General features: G+C 37.7%; 1 protein-coding gene across 1 annotated transcript in view; it reads right to left on the bottom strand.

The window, feature by feature from the left end:
- Nucleotides 1-20,928, bottom strand: part of Tomosyn (syntaxin-binding protein tomosyn) — a 78,431-nt gene extending 57,503 nt beyond the window's left edge. The window contains exons 1-2 of the mRNA XM_028310101.1: nt 20,895-20,928; nt 18,932-19,124 (exon numbers count right to left, since the gene is read on the bottom strand). Coding sequence (XP_028165902.1) covers nt 18,932-19,124; nt 20,895-20,928 — 227 coding nt within the window. The remainder of the gene's footprint in view (nt 1-18,931; nt 19,125-20,894) is intronic.
- Between the last annotated feature and the right edge of the window lie 4,040 nt (nt 20,929-24,968).

Raw genomic sequence — 24,968 nt, forward strand, 5'->3', positions numbered from 1 at the left:
GATGTGTAAGGGAGTTTTAAGGGAGTTCTTTATAATTTTATTCAACTAATTTTTATATTCTCGTTCTCGCCTTCATTCTCATCCATCGTGTACTTCATCACCACCATCATAAGGCCATTTAGTCTCTACTGCAGGAGCACGACACTCTAGTTTACCAAAGAATAATAGAGGATTTTGCTACCCCACGCTGATCGTCTTGTTGATCTATATCCTCACTCCTACTGTCATTCTCGTTCTTAGGCGGTTATCACACTGCGCCGCGTTCCGCCGCGGAGCGCGTGATTTTCATATAAAAATTCACGCGCGCGGACGCGTGTGTGAAGTGCCGCGAATGTTTTAGATACAAACAGAGGTACTAGCATACAATGATTAAATCTGTCGCCCCGCGCTCCGCGGCGAAGCGCGGCGCAGTGTGATAACAGCCTTATACTCATTCTAACTTTCACTCTCGCTTTCATTCTCATCCATGTTCTCGCTCTCATTCTCATTCGGATTCTCGCTCTCATTCTCATTCTCACTCTCATTCTACTTCACCATCCTCGCTCTCGTTCTCATATTATCATTCTCATTCACTCACAGTTCTCTGGAGATAAACTTCAATAATAAACAAATAGAATTGAAACCTAGAAAATGTTAATTATTCTTTTATTAATCTAACAAAAGTAAATAATAAGGATTTAATAAACATTATTTTAATTTTTTATTAAAAAAATAATCACCCAAGTAGGGTAGGCAAATAAAGTATTTGGGTCGACTTTGATACCGGTGGCCTGCTCCCGGCGGCCGCCGGTATCAAAGTGACGGGGCGAGCGCTCGCCGCCGCCGCGCCGGCTTGCCGTACCCGCCGTACGCCGGAATGGGGGTATACAGGCCTTTACACGGACAGATTTTGGTGCATTACATATTTTTTGTTATTAATAAGATGTATTATTGCAAATTATCTAAAGTAAAACAAATTAAGTTGACATAATATGATGTGTAATAAAAGACGTTGCCACCCTTTAAAAAAAATAGCAGTGGCTTTTATGCTAAGGTAACTGACTTGATAAAATGTAATTAATTTGTAGCTGAAATTGTGTTAGCGTGTGGATTAAAAACCACCTCGGAAACTATAGCTACGGCTAGTCAGGACTTGGTAATGAGCACAATGCAATCGTGACAGAGCAATAATTTTAAACGATTTTTATAAAAGGACTTATTTTTAGCATCCGTTGTCCTTTGTCTTATTATTATAAGACAGATTTATATTCGAAGTCGTTCTGTGTAAATACCTGGCAACGGCGATCTGCGCGCGCAGCCCTTTGCCTTATAGTCGGTGCAACGACACGGATACGTTGTTTGGTTCATCGGTAACTAAGATATTATGCTATTGCAAGTATTGCGACTGTCATCGATGATGTTGATCAAAGACATTTATATGATTTTTGACTTAGATGGTCGATAAAATGAAGGTTTGTCAGACATGACTCTAGTTTTCTTTACTATCGTTAAGATTAATATAACTTAAAGTTTTAAACAAATATAAACCGATTAACGTGCTAAAGAAGAAGCTACGTCGAGATACACAACCAAATACATATGTATGTTATTCACCCTAAATATTTAAAAGATATGTCAGCCAAGTTGTTAGTAAGTTCACGCATCTTTAAACAATATTTTGAAAGCAGGATTCGGGTTTTACTCGTACTTGTTTTTGTATGTTGTACCAACTAAAAATCTTTTTGCTTGAAGAAACACGCCAATGAGCTTAGTAAAAAGTGTGAAAAGAATCTGGTAATATTTTCTTAGCGCGACATTTTACGAGCTTAACAAAAGCTTTTATCTGCGCCGGTGTCTATGGGTAATCAAATCTGACGAGTCGAATTTGACCTATTTCCCAGATTCGATTGACCTGATTTTACATTACGGCGACAACATTATAGTGAAGATAATTTTAATAATCGTAGTGACATTATATGTTTATTGTATTAAAGAGACGCTGTTAATGTAGCAACTACACTCGCGAGAAAAAGTATGGAATCAGCCTATATTTTCCGAGCGAATGAACGAACGAATGAGGGTTCCTTGTCAGGACTACGGAACCCTAAAAATGATATGAAGTTAAAGGTAGTATTATATACTTCAAATTGATACCATAGATACTTAAAATTGATACGATAGATACATAGTAATAGTAATTCAGTTCTTAAGATCGCTTGGAACCAATAACAACGGGGTGATTTCATACTCTTGCTCGTAAGTAGTATAGGTTTAGTTGACATACATTTTTGAAAGTTAAACGTTCACCAGTCAGCAGGCTGCATGTTTAGCGATCTACGGAAGCTTTTATCTTCCGATCGGATCTCCGAAATCGGCCGACAAGCAAATGCCATTAGCATGGCGGAGGCTGCGGAGAGCCCTCGGCCAAGAGCCCTAGCTCGAGCGCCACTTGTTGAAACATTCGCCGAGGGAATCTACTTGCAGTGGAATCTGACTGTATTTGGGTTAATATCTGGGTAGGTATGGACGATTAATTAATGATCAAGGTACAGTGCGCAGATATTGATGGAAAACAATCAATCTTTTAAGTATGATGATAGTATTGATTGCTTAAGTCTGTGGTGCTGTATCTGTTCAAGATTCAAAAGTAGTCAACATGTAATGGAACCAAAAACTACTTATTTGCATCCTGGGAGAGAGCTACAGCAATAGTAAGAAGTAGTAGGTATATTTTAAAATAATATTTAGATAAGCCTTTTTGGGCAAATATGACGAGTTCCACACAATGCGAAGTCCTTCAAAAAAGTACCTTAGCATTACATGTCTATGATATTTCGATTAGACAATAACCACTTAATTGATTCGCAAGTCCATCAATATTCGCTCGCGTGCGAAAGCTGCTCGCAGCAGAGGCACGGCACACGGTGATCAATAATGAGATATTAGGTGGATAATATTCAAATTTGACATTGTGAGGGTAGTTAAAACAAATCATCGCGATGTGATTGGGGGTACTTACCTCATATTCTTGTTGAATATGAACGGTTAAAGGTAAGTCATTACTGAGATACCAGCTAGTAAATGCAGTGCTCTCGCTAATTTGTACTGATTTGTTGTATTTACTTCCTGTTTTCGCGCACAGTTATCTGTTTGGTTTGACTTATACAGTGCATTATTGCGTATTATGAAATATGGTGCACATTAATGAAGGTATGTACTTCATTTTCTATAACACTTAGTAAATGTCAATTGTTATAGTAATTTAGAAAAAATATTCAAAACTTAGCTTAAAATTTTAGGTATTTTATTTTATTTTAGAGCCTGTATCTTACAAGGAACATATTAGAACATGGAAATTTTGGTACTGGCAGATAGCTGGAAGTCTGTATTATGGTATTCAATAAAAAATTTTACCCCAAACTACCCCTGCCTGAACAAACTTTTCATTTTTGCAGGAAACGAAAGTACAGTTAGAAATTCAGATTTATTTAAAAACCTCAAAAAACTTCCTCCAATTAAACCTGAAACTAAGCAATCTAAAGATATATTATTAAACTATGTCTATGAGGTCATTAGAGTATCAGATTTGATAACACAAGAGCGAAATGAGATACGAAATTCAAAAAATAGCTTTTGTTTGTCAGCTTCCAGAAATTGATTAAAATCGGCAAAGATATCTATCAATTTGAAAAAAAAAAGAGAATTAGTTGTGTAAACGCATAATAACATCTGGAGATCATTATTGAATAGCCTTCAACTTCAGGGTCTGTAGGTAGAGGACGCCCGAAAAAGGCTTTCATGGATTTAGGTGACAGAACTAAGCGTAGTAGATTCAAAGACGAAGTATCATCCAGAAGTGAAGAATAGTTGTTAGCAGCCGAGATGAAACTTCATTCAATCGGAAAACGTAGGGCTGCCTCAGCACTTCATAACATTTCATCATCATCTCCTGAATTTACTGTTAAGTCACGAGGCAGTCTACAGAATGATATTTCGTATTCGACAAAATAGGCACTAGCACTTTTTACCCAATTGAAATTAACTAGTCTTTAATTTATTGAACTAAGGGCATCAGGGGGACCCCCCCCTGACCCCCCATACTTAGAACTAAAACTCAAAAAATATTTTTTTCATCAAACCCATACGTGTGGGGTATCTCTGGATAGGTCTTCAAAAATGATATTGAGGTTTCTAATATCATTTTTTTCTAAACTGAATAGTTTGCGCGAGAGATTCTTCCAAAGTGATAAAATGAGAATTTTAAAGTTACTACTACTTTCCTCATGAACGCATAGAGCTATTTAATTGAAATTCATATCAAATAATCAGGTCCATAGTACCTTTAAGCTGTAACAAAATCAAAGTTATATACCTACAGGTTTGTACGGAACCGGCCTCGGTGCGCGAGTCCGACTCGCACTTGGCCGGTTTTTTAAGATTGTAGTCTCAAATACATTATTTTAATAAAGAAATATTTATTTACTTAATGATATTTTCAATAACATTATTAGATAATTGTAATTTCAGATTAAAATATTTTTGTCATCCTAAATTCTGATTATTGATCACTGTGCGGCATGCGCTAATTTACGCGACATACGCGCGCGACTTGCGAGCACGCGAGAGCCTTCGACGGCCGCCTGCTGTGACGTGCTCGTTACATTTACATACCAGACAATGTATCGCTAGTGCACCTGCACATGATAATCTTAGCTTCAAATAAATAATTTTCTTTCTTTCTTTCTTTGAAATGGATATGCGATGTTATGAACTTTAACACTGTAAAAATGCTATGTAAATTGTTACTTTAAACGCACAATGGATTGTTATTCGTGCAGTCCAGATTAAATAAAGAAAGCTATTTACTGTTATCTAAAATATTCATCAACCCATAGTGCTTCTGCATAAAATTTAAGAGTATCCTTAGCCAAAACGTAGCAGCACTTAGTGAATCTTACCTAAGTAGTACCTACCTACACAGCCCATCTAAATAATGAAGACCAAGTAATCTAGTATAAAAGCTTACGTAACTACATCGCATGTTTTAACCTTAGCGATTCGCGATCAGTTTCGTGTTCGAGAGCTTTCCGGGCTATTTAAAAGATAAGCCCCGGGCGCGACTTAACGAAATTACATTCCGCCGTAAGCTCGCCTTAATAACGTTATGTGCAGGTGCTGGTGCGCTACAGTATCTGACATCAAGGTTATTGCAAAGTAGGATTAAGAAAAAAAGTTTCATTAAGTGTAATAGATGGTCCTAACATCTTAGGACAGCACATATACGATGTGCTAATATTAAACATATTGTAAAACAATTAACCAACTTGTTCCTTTTTAGTACAAGTTGAGCATTCATGTTTTAATACGTACTCGTACCTAATACAGCTAAGTGAGATCAATTTGGTCGGCCGTTTGGTGTAGTGGTTCGAAACGGACTACTATTCCGGAGGTAGCGGGTTCGATTCCCACACAGTACAAACATTTGTGTGCATGAACATATTTGTTTGTATTGGACTGGGTGTTTTCTATGTATAATAAGTATGTATTTACAAAAAAAAAAGTATTTAAGTATGTTTATATCCGTTGTCTAGTACCCATAGTACAAGCTTTGCTTAGTTTGGGACTAGAAGCGCAGTGTAAAATGTCCAAGGATATTTATTATTTATTTATTAGGCTTTCCGCCCGCGGCTTCGCCCGCGTGGAATTTTGTCTGTCACAGAAAAACTTTATCGCGCGCGTCCCTGTTTCAAAAACCGGGATAAAAACTATCCTATGTTCTTTCCCGGGACTCAAACTATCTCTATGCCAAATTTCATCACAATCGGTTGCGAGGTTTAAGCGGGAAAGCGTAACAGACAGACAGACAGACAGACAGACAGACAGACAGACAGACAGACAGACAGACAGACAGACAGAGTTACTTTCGCATTTATAATATTAGTTGGGATTATTATTTCTGTGGGAATTAAAGTAAAATAATGAAAATACTTCCATCATTGTAAAAACAAAGTCATTCTGGAACAACTGGCAGTAAAAAGCAACATAATTCGGGTGAAGCTGTTGCGAATTCACCGACGCCATAAAATCTCAAAAATCGCCATCACTGCTACGAATTACTACGAGAATAATAAAAGCTATGCGTGCTACAGAGTCTCGTAGTCCGTAGTCCGTAGCGGCGTAGCGGTTGTAAACAGCTGGAGAAAGCTTTTGTCTGACGGTTGTAAAGTCCCGATCGGAACTTCACGTTTATTGAGGAACTCTGATTTTCAGTTACGGAACGTAATATCTATTCAAAGAGATAACCCAACTCACTATAAGGACAACGTTTACAGCTGTTTATTTAGAAAAAGTTTGTTGTTACTTTGTTGTTTACTTACTTATATTTTACCAGAATATCTAAAATATATTTGATTTAATAAGTTAGATTTACCTCTAAATAATATAACGTAGGTTAATATTAACCATTAGATGTTACAGAGGTATTTTTTGTTGATTTTAGCACTTTTGCAAAGCGTCACTTTAAGAGTAGGCGCACACCGTTGATTTTTAGTTGGCCGATAGTTGTGCCCGATTTTAAATTGTATGAAGAATCGGCCAAATCGAATCGGTAGTGTGCGCACTCCCATACATGCCCATACTGATCAACTGCCCGACTAAACTATGGGCCGACGAAAAATCAACGGTGTGCGCTTACTCTAAACTTGATATTCCAGATTTTATTAAATACTAGCTTTCCGCCCGCGGCTTCGCCCGCGTGGAATTTTGTCTGTCACAGAAAAACTTTATCGCGCGCGTCCCTGTTTCAAAAACCGGGATAAAAACTATCCTATGTTCTTTCCCGGGACTCAAACTATCTCTATGCCAAATTTCATCAAAATCGGTTGCGAGGTTTAAGCGGGAAAGCGTAACAGACAGACAGACAGACAGACAGACAGAGTTACTTTCGCATTTATAATATTAGTTGGGATACACCGCATTTAAAGTAAATATCCTATCCAATAACATTTATGCCCAATTTTCTGTCCTATCACCTCCGATATCGTTATTGGGTGCAAATTTAATCCATTGGCGGCAATTCGCTCACGTAAGCACTGATTGTGGTGGGTCCTCCTAGTAAAGGGGGCGGAACGACGCCATTCAGGTGACAAAAGAGCAGCGAATTGGCGGTATCTGCGGTCGGACTCCGAGCGATAGGTACAGCCCAATGGGCACTGATGGTTATAAAAAATAATATTTATTTGATAATGTCCGCTTTATTGCTGTTCCGTGTGAATATGGACTTTGCTGTATCAGATATGACAATTGTTATGTGCTTGTATTGACGATACGTATTATTTAAACAACAACTAATTCGGTAAAGTATTTTAGCAACATTACAACAAGGTATTAAACTAAGTGATTTTTAAAAAAACGATTTTATTGCAACCTTTCAAGTTCATAAGTAGATTGTAGATATAAAATCTACGACAAAATAATAAGAACGAAATGTTACCTTTTCTCGCTTCGTCGGCAGCCGACGAAAATGAGGATTACGACGAACTGTAAACAATTATCTTCATTCAACAGTCAAAATGCTTTCGCGATCGGAGGCTTTGTCGCTAACATTCAACAGAGTTTAGGTACTGGAAGAGTTTCGGAAACAGGAAAATTCTAACTAAGTATCGACGTCAAATACTAACAACTACACAGAAGGCTAAGATAGGTAGAGAATGGATAGACCATGCTGGGGTGCGCGGGCGGCAGGGGTGTGCGTGCAACATCGAGTTCGCCTGGTTCACTATTCACTTTGAGTCGCATTGTAAGATCATTCATACAGTAATTCATTAGCATAAATAAAACAACCCTAAAACAAGTCACATCATTTCCTTCCGATTTTAACAATAATTTGTGTACACTGCTGTTTATTCTTGATTAGTCACGTAGGTAGAAAATGATGTGCCAGTTTTTCGCAAGTTGCTTTATCTATGCTGTGTGGCCACTAAAAGTGCGTTTTTCGCCCGTGTGGCCATGAACCAGGCGGTGTACGACATCAAACTAACACAACTCACCCCTTAATTTCTTTTGTCTGACGTGCTAGTTTGACGCTGTATCTGTAACAATGTGCAACGCCTAACTATAGTGTGCTCTGTATTAATTCAACAGTATTATGTGCTAATCTTGATTGATATAGAAAAGTGACTTAGCTAAAAGTGATATCGGAAAAAAGTGATAATTTGTTTGGTGATTGAAAGGTAAGATTAATACGTTTTAATATACAGGGTGTTTGGCGCATCGTGTGCCAAAATGATTTGGCGGATAGAATGGGTCATTTCCTATATTTTCAGCCCCCATAACACGTTCCATGTCAGGCGGCTACTTTTATATTAAGTTTTTTAGTAATTTCACCAAAATACCCAAATCGCATCATTTGATTTCGATTTAAAAAAAAACTACTAAGCGTAGCCTCAAAGTAAATATTTTGTTTTGACGTGCATTGATATAGGGTTGCATCAAATCTAAATTTACTGGCAAATATCATCTAGTTTTTTTTTAATTCAGTTTTGAACTTTTCCGAAAAGTTAAAAATGGACTGAACATTTAAGTTTACATGGCTATAAAAATTTTTTTAATAGAGATAGCGATCTTCGGATTTTATCAAAACTTCTCTAGTCTATCCCCATTCAAACGGTATACTAATCTTGTTGAAATAATAACAACAACTTCACAAATTCCCTAAATTAATGCATTGACTCTATTCGGACTGATTTGCGAAATTTGTGTTTATAGCCCCTTTTTGTGTGAATAACACGTTAAATACCTACAGGTAAAAATATTTATCTTATGCAATGTAAAAACTTTTTCCCTATCGTTTTTCAACGTGGATTTCTTGAAATTAAAGACGAAAATAATTATTTTGATCGTTTATTAATTATTACAAATTTTGTTCAAAATGTCCGCCTCGGCAACGTATACACTCACGACATCTTCGACTGTTGTCGTATGCAGCCTCATTTCTCTTTTTATTACTATAAAGGCGTTTTCTATTCGTTGTTGTAGTTCTTCTAATGTTTGAACTTCCGTTACGTACACCAGTTCATTACCTCGTCCCCAGACGTAAAAATCTAACGGAGTTAGGTCTGGGGAACGTGCAGGCCACTGTATAGGGCCAGTCTAAATTAGAAGAAGATGTCGTTACTTAGTGTATACGTTGCCGAGGCGGACATTTTGAACAAAATTTGTAATAATTAATAAACGATCAAAATAATTATTTTTGTCTTTAATTTCAAGATCCACATTGAAAAACGATAGAGAAAAGGTTTTTTACATTGCATAAGATAAATATTTTTTACCTGTAGGTATTTAACGTGTTATTCACACAAAAAGGGGCTATAAACACAAATTTCGCAAATCAGTCCGAATAGAGTCAATGCACTAATTTAGGGAATTTGTAAAGTTGTTGTTATTATTTAAACAAGATTAGTATACCGTTTGAATGGGGATAGACTAGAGAAGTTTTGATAAAATCCGAAGATCGCTATCTCTTTTAAAAAATTTTTTATAGCCATGTAAACTTAAATGTTCAGTCCATTTTTAACTTTTCGGAAAAGTTCAAAGCTGAATAAAAAAAAAACTAGATGATATTTGCCAGTAAATTTAGATTTGATGCAACCCTATATCAATGCACGTCAAAACAAAATATTTACTTTGAGGCTACGCTTAGTAGTTTTTTTTTAAATCGAAATTAAATGATGCGATTTGGGTATTTTGGTGAAATTACTAAAAAACTTAATATGAAAGTAGCCGCCTGACATGGAACGTGTTATGGGGGGTGAAAATATAGGAAATGACCCATTCTATCCGCCAAATAATTTTGGCACACGATGTGCCAAACACCCTGTATAACAAGAAATTAATATTTTAAAAATATAAAAACTTCAAATATTACAAGATATATTGTGTTTTAACTAAGGGTCTATCTATTTTGTTTTCTAAGTAGGTACGCTATAAGTAATTAGTGATTGTAGAACTATTAATGTATTATATGTAGGTGTACTATAATTCTAGATTTCTATATTCGTTTCTACATTGTGAATGACCTGCTGCATATTTTGCTGAAAAAGAAAATTGAGTGAAAAATAACTAACATCTCAACAATGGAACAATATTATTTCTCAAAGCATTACCTCGTGTTTGGCACCCAACCGATATCCGGACATGCCGGACGGCCCTGACAAATCCGGACAATCGATGCGACCTATGTTACAATTATCCAAAATGACAACGACAACTTGTCAGGCTTAATAGATGGGAAATAGCGGAAACTAACAACTTTATTATAGTTGGATTACATGGTGGCCAACCGGCCTTAGCTAAAATTTTCTTGTCATGGTGCCAAATGGTTTAACGATTTCGTGTGCAATATAACGGTCCACGTGTCAGACTGGGAGTAACTACACACTCATTAATTGTTTGTGATATTTTTAGAGGATTTTTCATGGCTTTAAGCTATAGGTACTCGTTATAAACAAACAAAGAGATGCTTGTCTCTTTATCTTCTTTTCTCTAGCCGTTTTTCCCATTATTTTGGGTCGGGTCTCCTTGCTCTTGTTTCTTTATGTGTTTAAACGTGCAGTTGTGTTAAGAATATACTACACTGTCAATCTTGAAACAAACCATCGTTGCTTGAGTGAAATATCACACCATTGAGCCTAGCAGGGCACTTAAGTAATGATTGCAAGGAGTAATCCGCAGGCGTCTGACAACGAAGCTCGTTAAGGCCGGGTAGCAGTGAAAATGGCGAAAATGAGGTTTTCATTTTTCATTTTTGAGGTACTAAACAGTAAAATTAAAAGCTAAGATTTTTATTGGGCATAGTTGAGGATATTTTCTAGGGCTATTAACGGATGGAAACACGATTTGATGAAGTTGACTCGATAGAATAAATTCCCAAAGTTACCTCTATTCGTTTTCTATTTATGGTTTTATTTTTAAAATAAGCGATTTGAGATTCTAAATCTTTTACTAAACTAAAGTTCAGAAATAACTTGAGGGCTTTTAACGGATGAAATTTTTATATTGCGTCTTATTTAGTTACTATGTTAAAAAATGTGGAAAAAATCGTGTTGTTTCTCTTGTTTCTGTGCAGAATGAATTCACTACAGCTTTGTTGTGTTAGTAAAAAATACAGCATGTACCATTAAGTAAGACGAAATGAATTTTTATTTTTGTTAGAAAATGTAACATTGTAAAATCATTATAAAACACATACTCAAATTTGGTGAACTTGTTCAGTGTACCGTATAGATGCCCCCATTAAAAGGAATGTAGCTAGTTTAGAAGGACCCTGTATATCTGTACTAGCTTTTGCCCGCGGCGTCACCTGCGTGTTTAGTTTGGCACAGCNCGGTCAAAACCAGTTTCACTGCAAAAATCAGTTGAAAGTGGTTTTGACCAAGGTGTGCAAGTGCACATCGTGGACCACTTGGAATGCCTGCAGGGACCACCAGTGGTCCGCGAACCACCGGTTAAGGACCACTGCTCTAGAGCGACCCTTCCTCCACCATGCGTAAGAATGTTTCAAAAATACTGTCTGAGGTCTGTAGCTAAAGGTCTAAGCTGCAAGATAGAAGAATCTTCTAGCCAAAAACATGGCAGATGCAGCAGATGTCAACGGATTTAAAACTTGGAGTTCATGTGACTCCTTCTAGACTTGAGTCTCTAGAGCGTCCCTTCTTCCACCATGCGTAAAAGTTTTCCAAAAATACTGTCGGAGGTCTGTAATAAAAGTCTAAACTGCAAGATAGAAAAACCTTTTAGCCAAAAACATGGCAGATGCAGCATATATCAACGGATTTAAGACTGGACTGGCACCACCTTGCAATGTCATCCTCTCATAATTGTTATCCGTAATGTAAATTATTTTTAAAATGTATTTAAAAAATAAAATGTTCGTTTTATTATTTCAATAATCTGACCTCTCAACTCAACTATACTACACAAACACCTTTGTTCGCAACTGTACTGACGAAACCTCGATATTATACCGTTCATTTAAGATGGCAAGCTTTTTGCTGCGGTAATGCACTCCAGGTAACTGTGTGTGATGCTTATTGCTCATAGTGATTTTCGATACAGAGCCCCCTACATACGTTATACATAAATTATGGAAAGAAAACACCCAGACCAATACAAACAAATATGTATGCAATTTTAGTATGATATTTTTATTTATTAATAAACAAAAAGACTGAACAAAATTGATGCGTGTACTGATTAATGTAATTAGCAACATGCAAAGCTTTGTGAATTGCAACAACTATAATTTATTATCCAAGCTCTAAATAATCGCTACGACGAGTAACTGATCATAAAATGTTTTTCCAATCGCACAAGCTCCCGATGATCTACCGATAGGTCGGGTGACGTAATCTTGAAATTATTTTAGCCGGCGCGGAACTTCCGGAAGGTCGGGTGACGCTGACGCCACGCCTCTTTGAACCGTGTTTACTTTGGCAGTTATATTCTATATTTATTCGATTCTAAAATATATTCCCAAAAATTTTGAAAGTTGTTTTAATTTGTATCACTTGGATATGATTTGTATTAGAAAGTGCTGTGAGTGTGACGCTTGAACGGAAGGAAGTCAACCTAACCTAACCAACTGCGTATTTCTAAACTGCGTATTTCTATACTGTGTAGCCGCGAGAGCTCTTTGGCGCGCTGTCTTCGGCGAAGTATTGCGCGCGCAGATTTTGACAGCGCGAAATACCTACTTTAGCAGAAATACCAAGCCTTAATATGGCGGCGCTATCGCTGTCCGGCAGGCGACACACTCGGACGTTAAATGTGTATCTAAATTACAATTTAGATGAATTAATTTGCTTTTTATAGGCATCATAGAAAGCTGACACTTCAATTAACCAAGGTTGGTAATAAAGCAGGCACTTTGTTATACTTATGATGACAGGAACAGTTTGTTTTAATAAGTTTTTCAAATTATAATATTATTGCAGTAAAACTAAGCCCATTTTCAACGCTACAATTTTATTATCAGACAGTTGCTAAGAGTGTAACTATGTTCTTTGGTTTTTAACTACCTCTTAAATCAGAAATTAGTTTGTTTAAAGGAAAGTGATACCTTTATTATATTCTGATATTTAGTAACTCGCACCACGCCTTACAACCGCCATCAATTTGTATGCAGCCGGGCGGCGGCAGTGCCAGCGCCGCGTTAGATTTAACGGTAATAGCAGATAAGTGCACGCTGCATGCTAATCTAGCAATCTAGAACGTAATATTGAGATTAAATTTAACTCAGCTAGCTCTTTTAGTAAGTTAAGCCGGGCCCCAGTGGTGCGAACAAGAATAAGAAGAACATAAAGTTCTTTCGGGTTAGATTTGGTACAGCAAATGAGGTCTTTTACTACGATCCAACCAAGCTTTAAAATATGGTATATTAAAAAAGCTCTTGGAAAGAAAAAGAGACGTAATAATATTTTAGATTTTTTATGATTTGTAGACATTTCTGGGCTCATTAGAGAAACACACGCGACATAAATCTTACCTTCGCACACTAACCATTTAAGTGAATCTAAATGTATCTAGGCTAAGTTTTATTATGTGATAAATTTATTCTCATTCTTATGTCCCTTCGTCTCCATGCGCTGACAATAGCGGATGAGTTGCCGTCTCAATCGCTAATTAGTCGCATCGCAGTCTCATTGAATTATAAGAGTAGTTACTATAATAATTCGATGACGCCCCCGGCTGCTATCTGGACCGCGAAATATAATTACCCGGCGTGGTTCACTGATATGTTATATTAGCTGCTGAAAGCAATTGGGTTAATTGAATCTAGGAATCCAATAACAATTAATTTCATATTAATTAATATTTGGAAAAGGCACAAGATCTTCTATTTTTATTTCAGACAACTGTCTGTACCAATCGATCAACATGAAAAGCAAACCTATGTTTAGAAGTGGACATCCGATGGCTGAAATGAATCATTGAATTGATTTTACTGTACCTAGGTAAGAAGGATTTCCTGATGAGGTATTTCATTTAACTAAAAAACAGATATTTGAAACGTGATTCTTCATTAATTTTCATATTCCCTTCCATAAATAAAACGTTGCAGATTCTGGGGCGAACCTTGTTGCTAAAATAAACTCGGTTAACAACATAATGCAGCAGTTTTGGGTCTGCCCTGAAAGCTGCAAGTTTGCATTCAAAATATTTTCCTTATACTCGTATACCAGAGGTTTGTGTTTCGCAAAATACTCAGAGAGAGTACTTTCCCCAACTGGTACTTTAAGCACACAAGAAGAAGGGGCTGACGCATTTATTTTAATATTGTAGTTTCTAAATGTCAATGCCTTCCTGTTACAAAGATGAAGCTTAGACGAGAACAAAGAAGAAAGTGAACTCACGATAATCATATTGTATTTACTTAGTAAATAAATATTTAATAATAAAAATACGCCAGAATTGTAACCTATTTGGAGGAAGATGAAGGTTATTGATGAAACAACTTCTGACAACTTTCTGAGAGCAATCCATTTCATAACGATTTTTTGATCACTGTCAAGAGTATTATACAACGTGAAATACAAAGGTCTAAGGACATTTGAAATACTTATCTCTTCCATAACGATATTGCTACACCAAATAATCCTCAACAACACGTAACTGGAAACTTGAAAGTTCAAACATTTGCCGACGAGGCGGTGCGCTTTGAGCAACACGTCGCCATGGCGACCGCGTAATTAATACACCCGCGATGGAACAGTTATCTTCCACCGAGAACAAAGGGCTGTTGTGCCGAGGGTGGGACGATCGTGGCCGGTGTCACTGCTGCACGTGAAAACCTCCATTTTATTGCTACTAATTGCAAACGAGACACAGAACATGTTTCATTCGTAGAGTGAACGTGAACTTTACACACGAAAATGAGCAGACCCATAAGAACAATGACACGTTCAGACAACACTTTTTAGAACCTGACATCTTAAAACAAGATTTAGTAATTGTACAAAATAAAACGCGGAGCACGACATGGCTGCAAATGATAAAAAAGCGTTTTTTGCATAATTGTGTACGCGCATTCTGTTACGCGGCATTACTGGGATTGTTTCGACGTGCCCCCCCACTCTCTGCCCCCCTCTAGACACAAGCTAAATAATGATAGAAGACCCTGAAGACCCATATTATTATTATATTTGAACGATTCCACATACCTACGTATAGTTGTCTCTTTTCTCATCGCGTTGAAGGCAAACTAATTGATTTTAGATCTAGCGAAATGGGCATGATATAAGCGGATGTGTGCTGCAGTGCAGGTTGTTCGGAACAGGCTCACTGTGTATGTCAGAGCTTTGTCCCAGATGTGTCCCGCGCGTCCCTATATCACGATTACGAGAGCTTTATGCCCGTCCCGTATCTCATTAGCACGCAGGGTTGTCCATTTACTAATGCTGATGAAGTGGGTATTGCTGTACACGTTTAAGAGTTATGCATGATACCATATTACACTACTTTCAGAACATTTAGAAGATAGCCTGATAACATATGAATTGCCCTACGACCTCCATGAAAACATAATAAGTAAAAACCACCTTAAGAGAACTCTGCGAAAGCACTACTTATCGATGTGTCCATGACCTTACGAGTATTATTGTCCTCAGACGGTTACCTATGTTGTGTGTAATACCACAGAACCTACTGTTAAAAAGCTAATTGTTATGTTTCTACCATGAAAGGTGAGTGTTTGTGTAGTGTGTACCTATGTGTATGTGTATGCGAGTGTGAGTGCGTGTTTACAAAGTGTTTTGGTTTAAACACTGGTCTTATGTTTGTGATTAACATTAAGATTTATTTAGTGTAAAAAGTCAGCGGCGGTCACCATTTATCAGTAAGAAAAGAGGCCTTGGGGTGGGTTGTACCATCTTACTTTAACTTTAACAAACGTCAAGGGTCTGTCAAACTCCATATAGAAGGCACCGGTTGTTGTGGTCGCGATTGGGGTGGGGTGGTGCAATTCAACCTAAGTGTTTTACTTGGCGTGCCGTCGTCTGTACCTATACGTATAATGTTATTTAGAGGCTATGTAATAACAGTATTGTGAGAACTGCTGCCGACAAACTGTGTCACAGTTTGGCAGAAAATATTAATGTTTACTGTGTGTATTTATATGGAAAATAAATAAATAAAAAAATAAATAAATAAATAAATAAACTATGATAATTGATACAAAATCGAATCGATTGACTAATAAAAAGTTATCACAAGATCATGAAAGGCAAATCGTCCCTACCTCTAATGTTTTGGCGACAATTACGTCTGACACAAGGACCGCTACAGCAACACAATGTGAAAAAGTAATTTTCAGCCCTGTAATTCAGCGGGCCGCCATCTGGCCGCGGGCGAACAAAAAACACTCCACTCGCGCGTAATCTTGTAACGCACTCGTAATTAAACCGATGGAGATTAAACCGAGCTTTATGCCTCTCCCTTTCAAAGAATTAGCCGTAAAATTCAAGGGTCTAAGGGTTTCCTTGTCTTTTATTTTTACTGTATTGAAAGAGCGCTTGTTGTTGGATACCATTAAGGAATACACGATCTTGGTAACTTACGTGTGAAAGATTTAACAATTAATTTATTTATATTTTGTCTCTACACTTTATACAAGAGTGATGGTGTAACTAGTAAAGTAATTATTTAGTTTGCAATTGGCGCCTAATTTTAATTCTTCGCAAATAAATCTTTGCAGGCGAATATTGAACTTCACATGAGCGGATTATTGCAGACTACATGAAATACGTTTCCCTATTGTCTCAAATGTACCAGGAGTTCAGTTGAACGTGGATATATTCGTCTGACAGCGAACGTTCGAGGAGTGTTCGTGGAACCGAGCCAATGCGTCTCAGTTGCCACAAACAGGCTGCGAACATGTACCACCAGGTACACTGGCACGGAATTCATAGATATTTGTAGATAGGTATAGCTATGTAATATCCCTATACCTGAACATGCTCACATAATCTATTTGCACATTGAATAATTGTTTATTTCCATAAACGATTTCTCTACCTGCGAGGATTTAGGAATATAAACAAGTCTTTTAAAATACTGCTTTGATATACCGCAGAAACCCTAAACGGATGTATCAAGGGTCTTTAAATCTTCCAAAATAGTTTGATATTCTAGACGCATAAATAAATACCTACACGATTGATACAGATACACATATTAGTCCGCTACAGTACCAACACTTTGACTAAGGTGCACTTTATTCCCAGCACATAGGTTTCAAAGTTCAAAAGCAATCTAGTCTCGTGCAGCCGTACCCTGTATACGTGTATACTGTATCGTGACACGTGTAAGCGTAGATTGGCTCCGAAGCCACTCGTAGCTCGCTCGCCTCAAGTCAATCTGCCAATTCGGGGAACACTGAACCATGCGCCAGTGATTTGTGGACAAACGCGGCCCACAAAGCGCTTGTTTTGGGAACAAACAGAGTGTCGATAACATGGGAATTATCAAAGAACTCGTTGATGAGTAAAATAAACGTGATACGGTATTTTGAAATACAGGAAAACGTTCTCAACATACTCGTACTTTGGATATTATTTTTTTAATACTCGGTTCAAAAAGTAGCTTATGACTTGAAAGTGTAGCTCTACCAATGAAGTTTTGAAATCACGCGCTTGAAGATAAATGAGAATACAAAAGTAACAAATGTGTCACTAATTTAATTTAACGGTCTTACCTGCACACGAAATTCTAAATTATTATCCGAAGCGCCGCTGAGAGCGAGAAGTGTAAATAAACGTTGAAACCCCGAGCTTAGTAAAATACGGAAACTCGGCGGAGTTTGCATGAATTTATCAAACGACGTGTTTGCAAACAATTACAATCAGTTTAGCAAATCAAACAGAGAATCAAACAGAACACAAAATACTCGTGATACCAATTAAAAAATGTCAATTATTCAATAAATTCTAAACATTTGGGCACTCTTAGCCTAATAATATCCTAAATAAATCCACATTCTTGCCCTCACTTCAAATTTTCACCGACCACATTTTGGCAGAAATTGCTGGATATTCCAAAATTCCAAATTAGTGGTTTGGGCGGCCGCCAATCCCCTAATGACTGGCCTGATTTGATTAATACCATTCATGTGATTTTTATTCCGTTGCTGTACTTAGATGGCAGTTTTCAAATTCAGTAATTACAAGAGGATGAATAACGATTTCAACAGCTATAAAAAGAAATTATACTTTTGAGCACAAAGTCATTATTTAACATCTTGTCTACTTTATCCTATCACAAGTATGTCATACATCGGTAAGAATATAAATACTTGAAGAACTAAAAACTGTCAAGCCAACGCTTCAACACTTCTTACACACATTTTGCGTGGAAGTAGGTAGAGCAACTTACCTAAGCACGGCGCGAAAGTTTCATAAAACTGACAAATTCATGAGTGACACCCAGTACATAGCGAAAACTGCCAAACATCCACGTATCCACTAGAGGCAGCCTCCAAAGCCAAGGCCTATTAGGCTAGGGCCGAGCGGCTGCCTTAAGCCACATTTGAGCCGAGGCAGAGAAAGTGGTGACTACTGGCAGATTAAATACAAATGAGTAGGTTATCTTCATAGAAACGCACCGGGCGCAGTTTGTATGTGAGCACGCCAATATACGTATGCGGTGCGCACGCACACACTGACAAAATTCGGCGCAACCACGACCCCGCTAATCCACGCTAAATTTTGTCAGTGTGTGCGTGCGCGCCGCATAGGTACGTATTGGCGCCCTAACATACAAACCGCGCCCGGTGCGTTTCTATGAAGATAACCTACTCATTTGTATTTACTCTGCTACTGGTGACGTTGTTTTAATCTGCGGCACGCCGGGTGCTGAGGCAAATTCGTCGCCGCGACCAATAAAAATAAAACAGTCTCACCTCTCCCGCTGGAACTTGAGCGACTGCACGCGCTGCGGCGACTTCTGGCGGAAGGTCCAGAGGTGCAGCTGGTCGTCGGCGCAGGCGGTGACGAGCGCGCCCTCGTTGATGAGGAAGCGCGCGTGCAGGACCGCCTCGCCCGCTTCGTGCCGCGCGTGCGCGTCCACCCCTGGCCCGCCGAGTCTGTTAAATGCTGGTTAAGGAAATTGAAGCAGTTTTGGAGTTAGGTCTACCCATGAGCGAGCCGCAGAGTTTAAACATAAGTCATCGTTAGGGAAATGCAGTTCTGGGTCTACCTATGATCTAAGAGCGAGCAGCAGGCTTTGAACAAGCGCCGTTCAGTAATGTAATTAGTTACCCAATATGTGTTTTAAATAAACTCAGTTAAAAGAAAACTACAGTGTATGTAAGCATGGCAGGTGCGTTTCAGTACAGTTTAGTTCAATTGCCTGATATGGAGGAATGAAAGGAATTCCTACTGTAGTCATAATTTCTTTACTCAAACCAATTTTTTTTATAAACTACCTAAGTATGATGATAACAGAACCTAATAGCACAATACTTACGCAAAATGTTTTATAAAGAGAACCCTATTTGGTAATGGGACCCTAGGACCTCCCGATATCACTATTGAAGAGATAAACAATAACTTTAATCTAAAACAAACCACAACTAACTTTCGCAAAGTATTTTGTTTCACAATGAAGATAAATAATTAAGTGACGCAAAAACAAAATGAAAATGACTATGAGTTAGTATCTCCAGGAACAAGGCTTATATTGCGAATGGTGGCAATTAAAGCGGACCCATTAATGATAATAACTGTGATGCACTGCGGCGAGCACTGCGCGGTAATGTATTGTATGTCAAAATCATTATTATTATACTGATAGGTACTGAACTAAAAAAGTTAAGAAGATATAATTTTAACCTCTCGCATATTTTATTTAACTTTCATTTTAACCAAGAACTATCTTGACAAGAATCACGCTGTTTCTTGTACATTTTAAATACATGAATCATAGAAAAGTTGGTTAGAATCTCGGCATGGCTTTGTTTTTCTATAAAAGTATTAGAAATTCACAGAAATCTAGGTTGACTACAATAACGAAACATTACTGGCTGGAATAACAAAGATTAGTTAGTTTATAAACTTCCACGCTAGTTCAGATACAGCGCAATAAGTAACAGTAAAACTTAGTTAACAAATACGGGTATTTAATTCACTAAAACCATGAAATTATTGGGCTTTAATAGCGTGTGGTTCACTGAAATTTTATGCTGCAAATTGTATTTTACGCCCCGCACAGAACTGGTATTGTAAATCTGTCCATCATGTAACACAAAGGGATTGCAGTTTCCAATTTGAGTCGAAATTAATTGTAGCAAACTGTGACACGCCGCGCGTTGCCTCAGCCATCGGCAACGCGTGGCAACGACACGCTGCAACGAAATAGCCGGGGGCATGTCTGGTACAGGGGCTGAAATGTTTTTCCTATAACCAAAATTCATTTTCGAACTGTAAACAGTTTATTTATAATGTACAACCACTTCAGTGGGATGATGGCAGACCTTTTGTGGCTGCTCATAAAGTAGGTAAGTACAGTCAGCGTCAAATACTCGTAGTTCATGAAAACCAAAGTGGCCAAAAAGTTGACAAAAGCTTTATTATAATTGTAACAAAGAGGTGTTGCGAACTTTTTGGCTACTTTGGGTATCACACCACGACCTATATATTTGACGTTGAATGTACTAGGTAGAGAATAGAGATCTAGCTTCAGCATCGCAACTGTACATGAAAAACATATTCGCGTAAATGGATTTAAACCATTAGTAAACTAATTTCAAACCCACCATCTTGTAACCACCTCGATCTCAAGCGATGTGTCAGCTTGCCTCAGCGCAGCGGGATGCACTGAGCGACCACCGCCGTGCATTACCTTAGTCTCGCTAACTGAATTACTTAGAGTGTATGCCGAGTTTGTGCCGCTGGCCATTTGTGGGAACCATTTACTTATCAAATGCTTGAGAATCTTGTAAAGTGCATTAAGGTCTTCCCCATAAATAAGTGAGTCATATTGTGTTTTTAATGTTTGTCACACAGCACATCATGTTTCGTGTTTAACGATAAGCTTTAGAGAAAAAATCTGTAATAACTAAATTTTATCACTAATTTTATGTTCCAATAACATTCATAATGCAAAATGGAGGCTCAGATCTCACACAGACTGGTAGTAAAGTATTTACGGTCAAACGTTCCTTTTTACTGAGACCTGCAAATTCGATTTGTATGTACCCACATTACATTACCGTAACTGAAACACTAGCCCCGGGTACTGCGACACTAAAACGTCTTTACCAAACAAAACGTTACTAAAACAACGCGCCATCATTCTTACTTTGTAAAACGGATGGAAAAACCAGGAAACTTATGTCCCGGCGCTTCGGCCGGGAGGCGGGAGCCGAGAGCGATTTACCCGAAAAAGTTTTACCGCTCCCTAAAACGGCTTAATAACTATCACTTCGTCGGAGGGACAACATGAAAGAGCAATTGACATTGATAGCTTCACGTGAATTTCCGCTGGTGGCGCGTGACGCGCTTGGCAATGCTTTGAGGGCGACAGTGGGTTGGATTGGAATGTGATTTCTCCAAAAAACTGCAAAAGACTCAAATGCTTACAAAATCTGTGTACATTTTCGTGACTTTGTGTCAAAACCCCTTAAAAATGAAGCAACCGTACCGTACCTTAGTGACAGCAACCGTCCTAGCTCTAGATGACTTGTGCTATTCAAACGTATTAATGGAAAAAGTTTACAATAAGTTCTTTATCAGCAAATAGCTTAGTAAAATGTGTATAAAATCAAGTTTCACAAGTACGAAAAAGTTTTTGAAGTAGCTCTATGGTAATTGTAAAAGATAAAAAGTGTGATATTTAATAGTCGCACATTTGGTACTTATTTGTGAAGCCTCTAGATTAATATTTCGTGTATAGGATAACATCTTCACCTCGAGAAGTGTATACTCGTACGAATCTACACCCAAAACAATAACCTTGAGGGTGATTAAATATAATATTGTGTGTTACAGCGATCCCGCGCGCAATCAGTTCTGATGTCTGACGTAATTGGATCGGGTGCGGCTTATCTGATAGCACATAGGCATAAACCAAATCTTGATGGTGCCTTGCGCGGGGTGGCCAGGCTGGCGGATAACTACGGACTATAATATGTTTCAGTCTTGGCAATGCAAATACATTAAAGGCCTCTTTCACGATCTCCGAAATAAGTTTTAAGTAGGTACTTCCAGATTAACACTATTTAGTCAGTAGACGTAAGAAGTATTTTAACGTCAGTCTTGTCGGTGTCATAGTTTCATGATTTTAAGCAATGAGTAGCCTAATTGACGCTTTAGACAGAGACGGTGAATCCCCGCCCTTATTATTTTTTGCCGATAAAAAGCAGTTATTGCAATTTGCAACTTTTTTGCATAATTTATATTTTCATGTAGGAGTTTGTAGTGTTACGATTCTATGGTAGGTACAGAAATATTCTTGGACACGTAACATTCGCACTTCGTCTACAATTTCTTAAATATGTTCTGGAATGAAAGCAAGAGGATAAAATTTTCTGTTATCTACCAATCAGCAAATTACACTAACAAGAAAGAAAAAGGTCCGGGTTTTTCCTTACGAAGGGGCGACCCTACTTACACTCTAATCGGGCTAAGCGGGGAAGTGTGTTACAGGGTTACGGGGATGTTGGGGCAAATTGATACTACATTACAACCCGGCCCTATTTAATGAACGGGTCAAATTGGCTGCTATGTCAGAAACCCTTTTCATATTTCTGATTAATTTTTCTAAATAAACCTAACTCCTAAAGGATGATTACGTGATAAAAAGGACGTTAAGCTTTGGTCCTCGAAAATGAATCTCATAAAATCTGATGCTGTCATGGGTTACATTATCACAGCTGTACTATGTCAATACAAAATGAGATTTCTTTATCTGATTTTGTGACTTCATTGAAGTGTAAATCTGGGGGCACGGCAGTGCCCCCACCAAGTCGAGCAAAAAAGCGGCACGGCCGTACCATCCTTTTCTCGAAGCAATTCAGGCCATTTTCGACCGCCTGTAACTTCGTTGTGGATAAAACTAGAAGGCTGAATTTTCATTAGCTATGCAGGCATTGTAAAGACACGGTATATTTAAAATTTCATTCAATTTGAACCAGTAGTTTAAGAATTATAACGGGTCAAAGTTACTTAATTTTGTCACTCACTGACTCACTGACTCACTGACTCACCGATCATCAAAACTCTAAGGCACTTCTAGCAGACCTAGAAACTTCAAATTTGGAATATAAGTAGTGTTTGGTGTATGAATCAAGGAAAAACTAAAATATTTGGGGGCACGGTAGTGCAACCGCCAAGTCGAGTAAAATTTTTCAATTTCGGTCCAGTTTTCTAGATACATAACTGCTGTCTACAAAATACAAAAAGAAATGAGATCCCATCAAAAACAATACTTGTCAAAAAAACCAAGTCTCGCAACTCAGTTGTTCTACGGTAAAAAGTTGTGAGATCCATGTAATACCAAGTCCAGGCCAGGAAATCTTTAACGTTTTACATAAATATATTGACTTGGCCATCGCATGAAAACACGTGTAAATTAAATTATTTAGTGCGATGGCCAAGTCAATATATTTATGTAAAACGTTAAAGATTTCCTGGCCTGGACTTGGTATTACATGGATCTCACAACTTTTTACCGTAGAACAACCGAGTTGCGAGACTTGGTTTTTTTGACAAGTATTGTTTTTGATGGGATAAGATCTTTACTTAGATTCAAATGACCAATCAAACACGTCTAATTTGGCCCTTGTTCAGTGGATAAGACTTAATTTAAAAATCGGAATTAAATTATATTCAATAGTATTCTGAAATTAATTTGTAACTGTAAATGTAATTTGTTTTCAGCCCTCTATTTTAGAAAGAGTTCTTTAAGTCCTTCTTGGAAATTTCTTATTAATAAATTGATTTGGCATTCAAAATATTCTCTTTGAAAGCCCTCATTCCAAATTGTGCTAAATATTTCACGCAATTTCAATTCTGAATAATTCCAATATTCCTATTGAACCAATCATATTCCTTTCAGAAGTACGAGTACCTACTGGTTTTAAATGTAAGAATATGATGATTGAAATGTAAGAAAGATATTCCTTATTTTGTATATGATTTCCTAAAATATTGTTCGCTGCTTTGTGTGTATTTACGGTCTACTTTGTTTAAAGGCACATGTATAAGATACGCGCGTAATATTAAACAAATAGGTCGTTATTATAACTGTAACGATGATTTTCCTACAGAAATATTTTACTGAATGGAAGCCGTGCGGTTTATTACGACCAAAGAGGCGTAATTTTCGAACTGCTGTAAAGCATACACATTTCTGCCGTTCCAAAAGCCTCTGAATAAAACCGGTAATATTGTTTCTGATTTGTGAGTATTGCAGTTAAACAACTGTTACGAAGTTGTACAGAACTGGCCCCGTCTCCCCTAACAATAACTTTGAACTTTGCTCATTTGTTTGCTGATGCAGCGATATTAACCTGCGTATTTCTCTAAAAGGATTGCGAATTTAGAAACATTTTTAGAATAGAATAGATAAATAGTGAGAGAGATAAAAAGACAGTCAGCTTTAGAAAGGTCTCTTTTCTACTGAGTTACAACAACTGAGGTCAATACTCTGGTGTCCGATTTTTGTAGGTTTCGACATCTTTCGACATGGTTTAAGGCTTGGTATTTCTGCTAAAGTAGGTATTTCGCGCTGTCAAAATCTGCGCGCGCAATTCTTCGCCGAAGACAGCGCGCCAAAGAGCTCCCGCCACAATTTCCAGCTACATAGTGTAGAAATACGCAGTTGGTTAGGTTAGGTCGACTTCCTTCCCTTCAAGCATCACACTCACAACACTTTCTAATACAAATCATATCCAAGTGATACAAATTAAAACACCTTACAGACTTTTTGGGAATATA

This window comes from Ostrinia furnacalis, unplaced genomic scaffold (genome assembly GCF_004193835.3).
Source record: "Ostrinia furnacalis isolate ACB-3 unplaced genomic scaffold, ASM419383v2 OfSCF2912, whole genome shotgun sequence".
NCBI classification, from domain to species: Eukaryota; Metazoa; Arthropoda; class Insecta; order Lepidoptera; family Crambidae; genus Ostrinia; species Ostrinia furnacalis.